Source organism: Armigeres subalbatus, chromosome 1 (assembly GCF_024139115.2).
Source record: "Armigeres subalbatus isolate Guangzhou_Male chromosome 1, GZ_Asu_2, whole genome shotgun sequence".
In the NCBI taxonomy this organism is placed as follows: Eukaryota; Metazoa; Arthropoda; class Insecta; order Diptera; family Culicidae; genus Armigeres; species Armigeres subalbatus.
Window position 1 is genome coordinate 291,376,080 of NC_085139.1, and position 15,870 is coordinate 291,391,949.

The 15,870-nt window shown below is 42.5% G+C and overlaps 1 protein-coding gene across 4 annotated transcripts in view; it reads right to left on the bottom strand.

The window, feature by feature from the left end:
• Window positions 1-13,377: 13,377 nt before the first annotated feature.
• The window catches only part of LOC134207714 (phospholipid-transporting ATPase IF), a 70,285-nt gene continuing 67,792 nt past the window's right edge, over window positions 13,378-15,870 (bottom strand). For 3 of the 4 annotated variants that reach the window (XM_062683540.1, XM_062683538.1, XM_062683541.1), the window contains exons 5-9: window positions 15,358-15,838; window positions 14,600-15,298; window positions 14,396-14,541; window positions 14,014-14,343; window positions 13,378-13,910 (exon numbers count right to left, since the gene is read on the bottom strand). In XM_062683540.1, the coding sequence (XP_062539524.1) occupies window positions 13,667-13,910; window positions 14,014-14,343; window positions 14,396-14,541; window positions 14,600-15,298; window positions 15,358-15,838 (1,900 nt within the window). In that variant the 3' untranslated portion in view covers window positions 13,378-13,666. The remainder of the gene's footprint in view (window positions 13,911-14,013; window positions 14,344-14,395; window positions 14,542-14,599; window positions 15,299-15,357; window positions 15,839-15,870) is intronic. The other variant, XM_062683539.1, reaches the window with a different exon arrangement.

A 15,870-nucleotide genomic window follows, 5' to 3' on the forward strand; every position in this document is an offset into this window, starting at 1 on the left:
TAGCTTGTCGATGAGGTGGTCGCGATGGTGTTTGTCGATGAGGTGGTAGCGATGGAGCTTGTCGATGAGGTGGTAGCGATGGTGGTCTTATTTTGGGCGGGCAAGAACATGACCGACGGCCGATGGTGGGTTAACGCTCCTATCACGGCGGAATAGAACGCCGCTGGAATGGTACTTGGATGATCGTCGAATTCAAACATGGCCGAAACAAAATGGCCTCCGCAGGCGTCGGCTAACGGTGCTTCTAACAGTGACTCTGCTCGGATGGTCCTTTGCTGATCGCCGAATTCGAACCTTGTCAGAACGAAATTAAGGTCGGCGAGTTTTCAGACCGTTTCTTCGGGACACTTTGTTTTGCCCAGCCGTTTACCACCACAATGGAAATCATCACTACACTTCTACTAGATGGAGAGTTATTGCATCGGAATCATAGTCCTTGCGCCGACGCTGTGGAACCACTGGCTTTGGTTGTACCTTACACGGTCGAACGAAATAGTCGGAACCTGTTCCGAATGAGAAGAAAAAGGCCCTGATTGTGGACCTGCCATTGGGCATTAGTACACCTACCATGTGACGTATTTATGCTTTCTCATTTAGTTTTAACATTTATGTTCTTTTCTTTACCTTTTTCTTGTCTATTCGTTTATCCGCGCACTATTGTAACACTTTTTACATTGACTCATAAAAAGCCTGTAATACAATTGTTTTAAACAAATTAGGTTAGGTTTTATCTTTAATAATGACTACTTCACTAACCGTACTATAGATTTTACTTTTTTTCACTTTCCGTGATTTTATTTCTTAGACTCTTAACTTGCTGGTCTAATACTTTTAACTTGCGATCCTGAGATTCTTCTAAAAAGACATAAAATTTAGAATAATAAGGAATATAAGCTATAATTTCAGCCTTACAATTTCGATTATTACACAACGCGCACTTCACTTCTTCTCAGGTTATCACAGTAAAAGAGCTTCTTAAAGATGGCTGAGGGTATTTAACGGAAAACGTGAGAAGACGGAGAACAAACTTCGTAAAAGTTACGAAGTTTGACATTTTGTTTCCTACTACCCTGCAGGAACATTCATATTTTCACATACTAGTGACCCCTATTTGTTAAATTTATTATTATTTTTGTTTCAGTGTTTCTCACTTTGTATCCGCTGTGCGAAAAATGTTCATGTGAAGGAATGGATTAGAAATTTGAATGAGAACTCTGTTTGTCAAATGACCAACAGTGCTCACATTCATTCGATGCTGTCAGTTTCTAAGATTAGGGTGGGACATGAGAACGGACTTGCGGTGGAGCCAGCAAGCTATTTATTTGGAACCGAACGGTTACACCCGTATGAAGGGAGAGGGAAGAATATCAGTGTGGAAGCTGATATATCTCCACTGGCGTTTCACTGATGCCTTCTGAGTAGCTTTATTATTGTGTGGCAGTGAAACAGTACTTGCCGTTTACTACATAAATCATATATTCAATTGCTTTGAAGTAGGCCTAATGTGAACCACAACTTAGAGTCACATCATCAGCAATCAAAGCAATCGGGGAATGTGTCGTCCATCACATTAAGTGAACAAACAGTGCGATAAGGTGTTCCAAGTGGCTCCCGCTTGCCAACAGGCAGAATAAACTCCACAATTATCATGCTGAAGATTCGTAACCTCGATTAAAATCGACTTCAACTATTGGAACGACCATTCAATATACATTGTCTATGGAGTTAAAACTCTTGAATATTTCATCCAGTCATATGGTCTTACCCCCTCGCCAGCGTCCAATAACGGAGTGCCACAATCAGAATAATGTAAAATCGCCATATCAATGGTCATACAAACATGAAACGACCTGAGCACAGTAAGCCCCTATTCAAACCAGCCCAAACCATCGAACGACACCCAAAATATGAAACATAGTCGACTGAGCGTGGCAGAGCAAAATCATTTTTGAACCACCCTAATTATTAGTTTGCTGCTATCGGTGCCGGTGTTTACATTCGCTCCGCGATCAGTTTTTAATAGTTTTTTTTTGACAAAAATAGCAGGCAACTCCGGTATCTGGCGGCGTCGCATGAATCGCGAGTTGTACCAGGTGTATAAAGGGCTGGATATTATTAAGCTTATTCAACACGGCAGGCTACGGAGGGCTGGTCACGTTGTTCGTATGCCGGAAGAACGTCAAGCGAAGATAATATTTAGTAGAGAACCCGGAAGAGGCCGCAGGCTTCGTGGAAGGCCGCGTACACGATGGCTTTTTGCAGTTGAAGAGGACCTGAGGGCGCTCAATGTTCAGGGCGACTGGAAGCGATTGGCCCAGGATCGAGTCCAGTGGAGAAGGATACTCCATTCGGCGTAGGTTCATCGAAGAGCTGTAGTCCATCAAGTATCAAGTATCAAGTAAGTCAAGTCCTTGATAACTTTTTAATTTTCAACGCAATTTATGCAAACTTTTTTTATTTGGTAGTCCAAAAAATCGCAAATGCATTGCCTGTGAGTAGTTATATGAAAATATTACAGAGAACACGTAATTAAGCTTTTTGAAAAGTCGTGGAAAAATGGATTGCAACAAGTGCCTGGGCAAAACGCCCCACCTTAACCAAAGACGTTTCATAGCTCTTCATTAGTATTGTCTTCTGCTTCTTCTTCTTCATTGGGATTACATCCCCTGGGACATTCCCGCCTCGCAGCTTAGTGTTCATTAAGCACTTCCACAGTTATTAACTGCGAGGTTTCTAAGCTAAGTTACCATTTCTGCATTCGTGCATTCGTACATTATGAGGCTAAGACAATGATACTTTTATGCCCAGGAAAATCGAGACAATTTCCAATCCGAAAATTGTCTAGACTGGCACCGAGAATCGAACCCATCCACTCTCAGCATGGGCTTGCTTTGTAGCCGCCCATCTTACCGCACGGCTAAGGAGGGCCCACATCATTAGTATTGTGTCAATCCCATAATAAAAGGTTGTAAATCCTTATGTGCTTGACATTGAAAACCCAACATAAGTCCATTTAAGCAGGTTTGAATTACCCAGTAAACCACATATCGTATAACAAACAGCAAATAAAGTCGCATGTGCGTCCATAAAAAATCTAAATCGCATTCCACATCAAACTTTGTCAGATTATTGTCGAACAATGTTGTATTGAATACATCGTATACGATATTTTTTACCGTAGTGAAAACCAATCGTAATTGTGTAAATAAAAACTCGTAATGACTTATATTCCTTGCAATATCCTATATCAGTGCGAATGAATGTCTACGTGAATCGTAATACAATCGAAACCACTTCAGTCCAAATGGCTTGTAGACGTTTCAAGCAGTTGTAAAGATATAAATTGTGTAGTTTATGTTGAACAAAAATCCATCTCACTTCAAGATGTGCAGTATGATGCAGTGGTAGAGTATCCGCCTGCAAATCCATAGATCGCATGTTCGAGACTTGGTGCTGACAGTTTTTTTTTTATTTTCTATATTTTAATGTTTAATCGTAATAATGTTCTTTTGATGTCGGAAAAAATCGTAAAATAGAACTCGTATGTACCTATATCGCCTCCACTTTGGTACGTATATAGCCAATCTGTGCATTATATACGATTAAGTTGGTTCTTATATAATAACCTATATCAAGAGTTACAGGTACCAAAATGTTGACTGGGTACATTTCAATAGTTTCCCTATAACTTGGAAGCAACTGCTGCAAGCTCGCCGCGCTTGTGTGCACTTGGTAAGGGCATATCGTCCTGCCTACACTGAGGCGTTTTGACCAGTGAAACATATTTTTGAAAAACGTTACTTTTTTGAAGATGGAAGTAATTTTATATCATATTAACCACTGAGAAAAGTGCTTTTGTTGCCCAACTGAGTGTTCCAGTGCAAGTTTTGCGGACAGTATGCAAGCGTCGCTCCAGAATGTTGAGCAAACAAACATTGAAAGTTACATAAAAAATGTATTGTATTTTGCCAATATTTTCATTATGTAATAAAAAAATGGCACAGCAAATGCTGGGTAAAGCGTACCATTGGTACTTCGCGTACCTGAAGGAATAAAATAGACCCCATCTTGCGGTCCTTAGCCTCTTACCCAGCAACTCCTATCCCTACCTCCCCGTGGTGCTGGCCGGGATACGAGCAACCTTAGGGAAGATCGGGTAACCAACCCCGGTGGGAACTATGGTCGTATGCTGACAGGAAATGGGGGGTTTGCTCCTTTTCGGAGGTGCAAATCTTACCGAGCGTCTGTTCTCCATCTTAGGGGCGGTTGATCATCGTCCGAGTGCCAGCGAGGGACTCTAAGTGAAACTGTGCACCATGGTCCACCGGGAATAAGGAGGAATGGCGTGCCGGAAATTTAGGGGTTTGGTGTCAGGCCCTGCAAGCCAGCCTTTAAAAAACATACGCAACCAACAATAAACAAGAGAGTACGGACCGGAACCATCGGCGAAGACCACTGCGGCGAAAAGGGACTAGCGATTGGAAACTCGGTTCGTGGAACTGCAAATCTCTCAACTTCATCGGGAGCACACGCATACTCGCCGATGTGCTCAAGGACCGTGGATTCGGCATCGTAGCGCTGCAGGAGGTTTGTTGGAAGGGATCAATGGTGCGAACGTTTAGAGGTAATCATACCATCTACCAGAGCTGCGGCAACACACGAGCTGGGAACAGCTTTCATAGTGATGGGCGATATGCAAAGGCGCGTGATCGGGTGGTGGTCGATCAATGAAAGAATGTGCAGGTTGAGGATCAAAGACCGGCCCACACTCCGGAAGCGCTGATGATGATAAGGACGAATTCTACGCGCAGCTGGAACGTGAGTACGATAGCTACCCAAGCCACGACGTCAAAATAATCATAGGAGATTTGAACGCTCAGGTTGGCCAAGAGGAGGAGTTTAGACCGACTATTGGGAAGTTCAGCCCACACCGGCTGACGAACGAAAAGGGCCTACGACTAACTGATTTCGCTGCCTTTAAGAATATGGCCATTCGCAGCACCTACTTCCAACACAGCCTCCCGTATCGGTACACTTGGAGATCACCACTGCAGACAGAATCACAAATCGACCACGTTCTGATTGATGGACGGTACTTCTCCGACATTATCGACGTCAGGACATATCGTGGCGTTAACATCGACTCTGACCACTATCTGGTGATGGTTAAACTGCGGCCAAAACTATCCGTCATCAACAATGTTCAGTACCGACGTCCGCCGCGGTACGACCTAGAGCGACTGAAGCAACCTGATGTCGCCACTGCATATGCGCAGTATCTCGAGGCAGCGTTACCGGAAGAGGGTGGGCTCGATGGGGCCCCTCTTGAGGACTGCTGGAATACAGTCAAAGCAGCCATCAACGACGCAGCGGAGAACAACGTTGGTTCGACCACATAATGGGCCACAATTCAGTAAAGATTGTGAAGAATTCAATTCATTTTGCGTAGAAAATGGGATAAGGCTAATTAATACAGTTCCACATTGGCCTCAACAAAATGGCGAGGTAGAGCGGCAAAACAGATCGATCTTGAAACGTCTCAGAATCGCTCAACAGCTTGGGAAAGATTGGAAGAATGAACTTACAAAATACTTGCTGACGTACCATTCGACCAATCATCCAACGACTGGAAAATCGCCATCTGAGCTCATGTTTGGTCGGCGTATTCGCACTAAATTGCCACAGGTACCTTTGTTCAAGATGGATGATGAAGAAGCGCGGGATAACGATCGTGAACAGAAAGAGAAAGGTAAGGTCTTTACGGATGTGAAACGAAAGGCTAAAGTAAGAGAAATTATGGTAGGAGATTAATATTATTATTTATTTAATCAGACTAAGGCCGAAGTGGCCTGTGCGGTATATAAGAGTCTTCTCCATTCGGCTCGGTCCATGGCTACACGTCGCCAACCACGCAGTCTACGGAGGGTCCGCAAGTCATCTTCCACCTGATCGATCCACCTTGCCCGCTGCGCACCTCGCCTTCTTGTGCCCGTCGGATCGTTGTCGAGAACCATTTTCACCGGGTTATTGTCCGACATTCTGGCTACGTGCTCGGCCCACCGCAGTCGTCCAATTTTCGCGATGTGAACGATGGATGGTTCTCCCAACAGCTGATGCAACTCGTGGTTCATTCGCCTCCTCTACGTACCGTCCGCCATCTGCACTCCACCATAGATGGTACGCAGCACTTTCCTTTCGAAATCTCCAAGTGCGCGTTGGTCCTCCACGAGCATCGTCCAGGTCTCGTGTCCGTAGAGGACTATCGGTCTAATTAGCGTTTTGTAGATTGTCAGTTTGGTACGGCGGCGAACTCTATTCGATCGGAGCGTCTTGCGGAGTCCAAAGTACGTACGATTTCCAGCCACTATGCGTCTCCGAATTTCTCTGCTGGTGTCATTTTCGGCAGTCACCAGTGAGCCCAAGTACACAAATTCTTCTACCACCTCGATTTCGTCACCACCGATGCAAACTCGCGGTGGGTGGCTCACATTGTCTTCTCTTGAACCTCTTCCTATCATGTACTTCGTCTTCGACGTGTTGATGACTAGTCCGATCCGCTTAGCTTCCCTCTTCAGTCTGATGTAGGCTTCCTCCATCTTCTCAAAGTTACGTGCCATAATATCTATGTCGTCGGCGAAACCAAATAGCTGGACGGACTTATTGAAAATTGTACCACTCGTGTTAATCCCTGCTCTTCGTATTACCCCTTCCAAAGCGATGTTGAATAGCAAACACGAAAGACCATCACCTTGCCGTAACGCTCTGCGGGTTTCGAAGGGACTCGAGAATGCCCCTGAAACTCGAACTACGCACATCACCCGATCCATCGTCGCTTTGATCAACCGTGTCAGTTTATCCGGAAAACCGTGTTCGTGCATTAGCTGCCATAGCTGGTCCCGATCGATTGTATCATATGCGGCTTTGAAGTCGATGAATAGATGATGTGTGGGCACGTTGTATTCGCGGCATTTCTGCAGTACTTGGCGAATGGCGAACACCTGGTCCGTGGTGGAGCGTTCGCCCATAAAACCCGCCTGGTGCTGCCCCACGAACTCCCTTGCAGTTGGTGCTAGTCGCGGCATAAAATTTTGGAGAGTACCTTGTAGGCGGCGTTCAGCAATGTGATTGCGTGGTAGTTACTACAATCCAGCTTATCGCCCTTTTTTAGATGGGACACACGACACCTTCCATCCACTCCTGCGGCAAAACTTCCTCTTCCCAAATCTTGGTAATGACCCAGTGCAGCGCTCTAGCCAGTGCCTCACCACCGTGTTTAAATAGCTCTCCTGGTAGTTGGTCAACCCCAGGGGCTTTGTTGTTCTTCAGCCGGCCAATCTCCTCCTGGATTTCCTGGAGATCCGGAGCCGGTAGAATTATGTCCTGCGCGCGTTCTCCCAGGTCCATCACCATACCGCCATCTTCGTCTGCCACATCGCCATTCAGGTGTTCTTCGATGGCCTGGGGAGGGATCGTCAAGCCCTTGGACATAGTCCCTGCTGCCCGTAATTAGGAGGTAGGAGATTAGGGTGTCCCAAAATTGGACCAAGTCTGGGATTTTGGGGGCCCAACCTTAAAATGAAAGCTTGGGGTAAAACAAAAGAAAAATTGTTCTACGACAACTCTGGGAAATGACGTTTAGGGGTGGCCCCGACGCGTTTTATGAAAAAAGTGCATTTTTTATAGGTAATATCGAAAATACCGGTATATCGGAAAGAAATTCGATGAAACCCATCCATTTTATATTTTTTACATTAAACTTAGGGTCTATACTTTATGGTAAAACTTTGATACCGCATGTTTTAGGTCTATATATTTTTCACTGATGCTTTAAATGCCCAAAAATGATGAATTTTTCTTTATTTTTTTTTATTAATGTATCCAAAACGGGTATCCATCATAATGCTGGTGGGGAATTTTATAACGAATATTTTGCTAAAAATAGCAACCTCCTATCTCTATACGTTTAAAAGTTATTCACGATTTACTGCAGCTTGGAAAAAGACTGAAATTTCGGATCATAATACCTGGATCATGTTTAAGTAAAGAAACGCCTACTTTTCCATACCAACCAAATGAGTGCTTTAATAACCAATATAGCATTCATATGAGTTGCATAAAATTGATTTTAATACTTATTTGAGTGTTATAATGGAAACCCAACGATGGACCAGCAGTAACATGACTGACTACAAATTGTTCAGTTAGTCTGGGTGAGTGCTCAAATAGATTGATGAATATGGTTTCAAAACTACCCATAGGTAGGTTCAGTTTTCGTGTCATGGTTTGTCGAGCTGTGCAATGTTTCACGATAACATGGAAATTAGTTGTTTTGTGACCATCTTGATTTTTTGCAAGAACGATCATGTTATATGTTATCTCATAAAACGCGTCGGGGCCACCCCTAAACGTCATTTCCCAGAGTTGTCGTAGAACAATTTTTCTTTTGTTATACCCTAAGCTTTCATTTGAAGGTTGAGCCCCCAAAATCCCAGACTTTGTCCAATTTTGGGACACCCTAGTAGGAGATTGTGTTCTGGTCAAACGTATGACGAAGGTCAACAAATTGGACTCTTGTGTGGCCCCAAATGGCCGGAACGAACTGTTATGACAGCAGCTCTCCGTGGGTGCGTGTGCACGCCACGGAGGTCTGACCAGAAGAGGACGAGTCATGGCTTGCTGCGCACTGATCGACACGCTGAGATGTTAACGTATAATCACACGCTGATGGTAACTTACTCAAACCCCACAACTCTGAGTATATGAACGAAGAGTTCATTGTTACGCGAAAAGAAGGGATGGATTGCACGGTTAAGTCAAAGTTATCCGGAAAAGAGTTCCGTTGCAGTGTTGCTCATCTCAAGCAACTAATGAAAATACATGAAGAGGTAAATGACTTTAACAATGAAGCATCCACATCAGGAACAAGATTGTGTGGCAGTGAAACAGCACTTCCCGTTTATTACATGAATCATATATTCAATTGCTTTGAGGCCATCGAAGTGGGCCTGATGGGACTACAACTTGGAGTCACGTCATCGGCAATCGAGGCAATCGGGGAATGTGTCGTCCATCACATTCAGTGAACGAACAGTACGATAAGGTGTTCCATTGCCAACAGTAAGGATGAGCTCCACATTTGGCGATACTGCTGGATTTTCAGCCTTTAAAAAAATGTGTTGTGCAAGCGCGAGCTCCCATAAAGAAATTGAATTGTTTGAGCTAGTGGAAGTGATGGGGTCGAATACTTGGACATTGGGTGAGTAAATTTTGAAAATGAATTGAAACTGGACCTGTTATTTTCTACAGATTTGAACCACTGAGGAACCACGAGATTCAATTATTTTGCAATTGTTTTGGTGTATGAATGCGTCATTTTATGTACGGATCAATCCATTTTGCGTTGCGGCGCCTTCCTTAGCAGCAGCATAGTAGTTTCATTTAATGAAAAACAAATTTCAAACATGAATAAAACCCTGCTGGAGAAGCCAGTGAGTTTGTTCTATTTTACCTCAGATTCAAACTAGAATTGTGTTCGAGGGTTTGCAACGAGACTGAATCACTACTGATTTCACTCTAAAAGTAATTTGAAATCGTTGGTCCATTCGAGAGCTGTAAAAAAAATGTTAAAACGATGAAAGAATGAGATGTAAATTATTTTTTTAAGTTGTTAAACTTTTCTTCATAGGCGTGCGGAACATTTTTATTTTCGCATAGAAAACTATGAAATGTGAATTAAAAAAAAAGATTAGTGTTTTTGTTACAGATGCTACAATCATCCAATACATGAACATTTTTCTTATGTTGGACTCCTGTTTTGAAACCAACTTAAGCAAATAAATGGACGGAATTAATTCTTCGATCAAACCCACAAACTTGCACTTCCAGAAAAAAAAGAAAAGGTAGGCCCAAGCACACGTATAGGGCTATTCATGGCTACCAAACGAAACTTTTTCTGGTAGCGGTATCATTTTGATACCAGTATTTAAAATGTGTTTAGTACGACTTAGTATTATGCATATTCGAATAAGCGTGAGTGAGTACGAGTTATGTATTGATTTTTTATGATTTATTTATGAATTTTTTAATGAGCGCGAGTGGTGCTCGCATAAAGTGCTCAGTGCGACTCACTGTTGCCAATCTTCGTAAAGAGCGCGAGTGGTGCTCGCATAAAGTGCTCAGTACGAGTTATTGTTATGACTTTTTATTGAGCACGAGTGGTGCTCGCTAAAGTGCTCAGTGCGATTTAGTGTTGCTAATCTTCATAAAGAGCGCGAGTGGTACTCGCATAAAGTGCTCATTACGAGTTTATGTTATGAATTTTTGAATGAACACATTATTACCAATAAATTCGTTAAATTTATAGGAGATTGGAGTGTGCCATGGCTGAAATCAGAAGTGCTTTTTTTTCGTTGTGTCATTTTTTCAGTTTTCATTTTTCTTTTCTCTAAAATGTCCTGGTAAAAGCTTGAAAAATATTAAACCTAAAATGTGATAATTAAGTCTTCAGATAGATAGATTTGTTGTGCGTTGTGTGCAGAACTTATGCTTTCCAAATTTTTGACGATCCGTGTGTAGACATCATGAAAGACGGATAAATTTGCTGTTTGAGATTGCAGAAGAAACAGAAGATACAAAAATGCACGGGAAATCATCGCCAACGGAACCCCGTGAGCTCTTCCCAAATTATTTTACTAATTTCGATTGGTCATTGAATAAAACTAAAAAAAATAAGATTTTGATTGAATTTATATTTTTATTATTATTTACTTTTTATTATTTACTACTTACAAATCATTTGCTTTGTATGAATGTATTGTGTATAACTAGATATTTTTGCTGATTTAAATCTATTTAGTTTCGTTAGCAAAGAATAAATCAAAATTTATTCATCTCTTTTTGATCATTATGAATCTTTTATAGTAACTTTACAAAAAATGTAGTTTTTAAAAAAATTAAACCATGTTTAAATATGTCTTAATCTAGCCACCTAAATAGCTTTTATAAGTTTGACGTGATGAACGATTTTATCACGTTAGGGGCGATTCAAATATGCCGTCCGCTACTTTTTGAGATGTCTAACCCCCCTAATGCTTTCTTGTATGCCTAAAATATGTACTGTCACAAAATAGTAGCCCCCCTCTCCCCATAAAACATGTGGCGTCATTATTAAACGACCCAAACTTCGATTTTTTGTTATTATTGGTTTAGGTGAGATCGGAGACCCATAGTGATGTAAATTGGATAGTGAAACAATCCGTTCAGTACAGATTTGTTCGTGTTTTTTTATTGGAAAAAGAACGATCGGAGATCGCGTCCAGACATGTTTTTTTCAGTAAGCAGAATGATCGGCCGGTCATCGAAATTTTGTTCTGCTTTGTGCGGTAAGCAGAACGATCGGCCGGTAACCGAAATTTTGTTCTGCTTGAAGAAAGTTCGCACATACAATAACATAATCTAGCCGTCGTTTCCCAGATTGACCCAATAGATGGGGAGACCTGATCAGGAATGCATAACAAAATTATAACCCAATTCTATCAATTGTCGTTATTTAAAACAACGTGTGTTATAATTAGATAATTCGATAAAAATGTGTCTTCGACTAATTTTTTTCATATCAAAATTATAACAACATTAGTTATGTATTTTTCGCAAAATAATTGCCTACATTTTTGTAGACATTGGAAAAAATCGGAGGTAATCACCTTCAGTATAACTTGAACCTGCTCGATATTAATACACAGTTGGAACAAAGTTAATTGTTTACATTGTGGATCGAAATCCGTCGTGGTAGCGTACCAGATTTCTATCCGTGATGTAGGCAATTACCTTGAAAGTTGATTTTTGTACATATAAATTGTATCAACGTTTGTTAAAATGTTGATATGAAGGTATCAACCTCTGTTATAACCGTGTTACGGCTAGAGGTATTTTTGATATATTTTTGTTATTTTAACAACTAACCAGCCAAATTTATAACACATTTTGCTACATTATTTTTCTGAAAGAAATAACTCCCCTTGGTATAATTTTGTTATGCAATATTGATCAGGGAAGAGCCCGTCCTTTATCCACGAGATGTTAACAATAGGAAGTTGGCGATTCCACTCTTCCTACCCAAATCGCTTCAATTGGGTGCCCTGATGTTTTTTATATATAATGATATATTTCTCACCAAATTTCATTTTGAAATTCTTGGACGAGCAAGATCCTTTCCACAATAGTTAGTACATATAGGAATGAATTTCTGTCTTCATTGATGAAAAACTAGTCGTCCGTCGAAAAATGTTCAGGTGCAAATCATGGACTATGTTTCGTTTTGATTGAAAATTAAAAGATCGAAATCTTGAATCATGTACCTCTCCTTATCCAAAAATGTGCTATGGAAAGCCAACAATGTTAATGAGGTACGTTCCCTCAATGTAGAGGTAGTGCGCAAATAATTGTTATACCTGGTATGAAAATAAACATTACTTGAAAGATGACCTGAATCGAGGAGACTTTGGGAGAGGAAGGGAAGAAACAGTTTGAGACGAGACGCGAACGCAAGAGGAAGTTTTTCCGGGACGCTACAAGAAGAAGCTGTTGGATTTCTTTCGTCGGACGAATAAGGTAGGAAATTGAGCAAATAATCTGGATCGCAAAGTTTGGTCGAAGTGTTTTCAAAGAAAATAACACCGGAATGTGATTTCAATGAGCTCAGATCATAGTGTACACTTTTTTCTATCCCGCCAGGAGATAAGTTCGTTGATTTGAATTATCATTCGGGAGTATTGAGTGATTTAGAATTTGATATGATGGGAATTAGCGCATAAACCTACCGTGGATATTATCCTCCGTATCATAACCTTGTTATTGTCAACCAGTACATACATATTGAGGAGACATAGATACGTTTACCAATTTTCATTTTATTGTCATATTCTATTCCATCTCTGTAGCCACACATTGGGATACTTTCCGGAAAGATGTTTGAAATGCTAATCTGTTTGATTTAGAATTATTGTGCATCACTCAAATGTTCCTTATCAAAACTGGTTCTCTCATTCTCTTGTCAAGAGAATGAGTTCTCACTCACCATACCACCTGTATTCCCCATTCAAACTTTCGCCAATTCCTGTTATCGATTGCGCCACAGCGGCCACAGCACATGTTGCTCGCATGCAGACAAAAAACATAATTCTACTGGTACTCTTGCAACCCGCATAATCGTTGCTTTGTATTGGCTAGTTGTTGCTGTTGGTCCGGAGTTCTCAGCAATAATGGCATGTCATTTGGATATAAACCAGAAGATTAAAGACCATCAACTTATTCGATTGCCAAGTTCAACGTGATAGGTAGGTATATGGATTTCTTTCCTCAACAAGTGAAACGCCCGCGCCTTGTTCTGGAATGTAAACGTTCCCACAAAAGTGTATTTCAAAAATACTGATAACTCGCTGTTTCATGGTTAGCGCGCTCGCGAGAAGGAACTGCGTATATCACGGATTCGAACTTACGTAGCTAGTGGCAATAATTTATAGCGCAAGCACCTTGTCCGGTGCTTGTAAAACAACAACAATGCAATAATCTATCCCATAAATAAAGGGGTAATGTCTTATGAAAACTTGGCACGTTAGCATGTCATGCTATTTTTTGGAATCATCCCACGACTAGCTGCAGTCGCGTTTTACAAGTACGTACTCTCCGGTTCTCGGTTCCGCCGCTGGAAGAACGCATTCCGGAATTTAGCCCCACCGGGGAAGATATGTCCTATCTTGATGTTGATTGCTTTGGCGGCAAGTACCGTAAAGTCCGGAACGAGGCAAGCCACCAGAATGAGCAGACACATCACCCAGAATGTGAAGGACGACAGCAGATTGTTGTACACCTGCAGCATGTCTCCGTCGTAGTTGCTGGAACCGAATCCAAAGCTGAGGATTGACCGCAACACCGCAAAAAAAACACGAACAAGCACAAGGACAAACGCTTAGGATGGACGGACACAAACACAGGACGTGTACGGCTTTTACTTACAAGTTGAAGAGGTTGTAGATGAAGGTCGTCCCCATGAAGCCAAAAATCGACAGCCAAATGGAGGCGATTAAGATGAAACTCTTGTGTATTGCTTCCAGGAGGAGTTTCAGATTCGCTACAACGACCACGTTGTGGATAGCCATGGTGCCGAAGCAGGCGAAGCCGACATTTTGTGGGTCCCACGCGTAGATAACCGGGTTGTTGCCCCAAACGGCCCAGTTGAAGAGGTAAATAACGAGGGAATGGTAGAAGGCTAAAATCATCCAGCCTATGAAGTACTTCCACGCGTATTGCTTATTGCCAGCCACTTTTTGATAGAGAGATGGCTGTCTAAAAAGAGTAGCCATTAGTGTATATCCAACAAAATCTTTCGTACACTTACTTCATCAAGGTCTCCTCCGTGAATGGCTTCTCGGTTAACGAAAGGACAAATACAGGAAGTGACGTGTAGAGTACGTTGTAAAGCGTCAGGAAAACCGAATCGTAAACAGATTGCGACGAGAACATGCTATCGACCTGAAAGTAGAACTGAAAAAACGATTCCAATTACTGATTAGTTCTAAGGTGGCCAAAATAGAAAAAATACCTGGATTCCCATGAATATCAGGTTCTTGTAGAAGAAGTACAGAACCAGTACCGCCAACCGCGTTGAAAAGTAGTGTCCATGCACCAACAGTAGCTTCTTAACCATGCAGAACTTGGCAAACGCGTAGTCTGCACATCGCGCCGCTTGTCGTCCTTCCTTCCCCACGATCCCCAGTCCAACATGTGCTTCCTGGATCATAGATACATCATTCGCTCCATCACCAATAGCGGCAGTCACCGGGTTGCTCTCCACCGTCTTCATCAACTGTACCACCTCACACTTCTGCAGAGGACTCAGTCTGCAGCACAGAACTGCACGGCACTTAATCGATAGGTCTCGAAACACCTCCCGCAGGTCCTTCAATGCAATCGCCAAGCTCGCACCATCGATCAACAGTGCGTACTCCCGGTCCGGTGCTCGAAACATCTCGAACGAGAAAACGTCAAAGTGTTGCTGCACCTCATCCACGGTCGTACATTCAGTGACGAAGTACTTGAAGGCATTATCCGGGATGTGACCACAACTGAGAGCTATGTTTAGGGCCGTCTCCACCTTGTCACCGGTGAGTACCCACACTTTGATGCCAGCATTTCGCAACGACTCCAAAGTATCCCGAACGTCGTCCTGAAGGGCGTCTTCGACGGCCGTTGCCCCCAACAGTTCCAATCCTGTTTCAATCTTCCGCTGGCATTCTTCTACCTGAAATTTTCAACAATTAATACCATTGAATTGGATTAACAATCATGCAGAATTCTCACCCTGGCAACCCTGTCAGTCAACGAGTTGTTCGCATGAATCAACTCGTTTCGGAAGTTGGAATATTCTACCTGTGTCAGTCTTCGTCTGGCCACAGCCAGCGTTCTCAGTCCCTGCTTTGCAAATTCATTGATATGGCGTTGCGTCGATATCGTTAATCCCGAGGCAGTTTTCGTACACAACGGCAAAACATGACTCTCCGCTCCTTTCGTATACACCCAAATCTGACCCTGAGCGTCCTTAATTATCACGCTCATTCGCTTGCGATCCGAGGTGAACTCTAACACAGCTAATCTTTGGTATTTCACCACCGCCTCTCGTGCAACCTCCCCATGCACGGATTTCACGTTCCGTTTCACACAAGACTCGCGCAGTTTAATGTGCAACACATCAGCCTCATCTCCCACAAACACGAGTCCCATCTTGGCACAGGCCTCCACCAACGCTTTTTCATCCGGACTAGACGCCTGATAGTCCATCTTCCTGTAATTGATTCACTCGATAACTCTCCATGA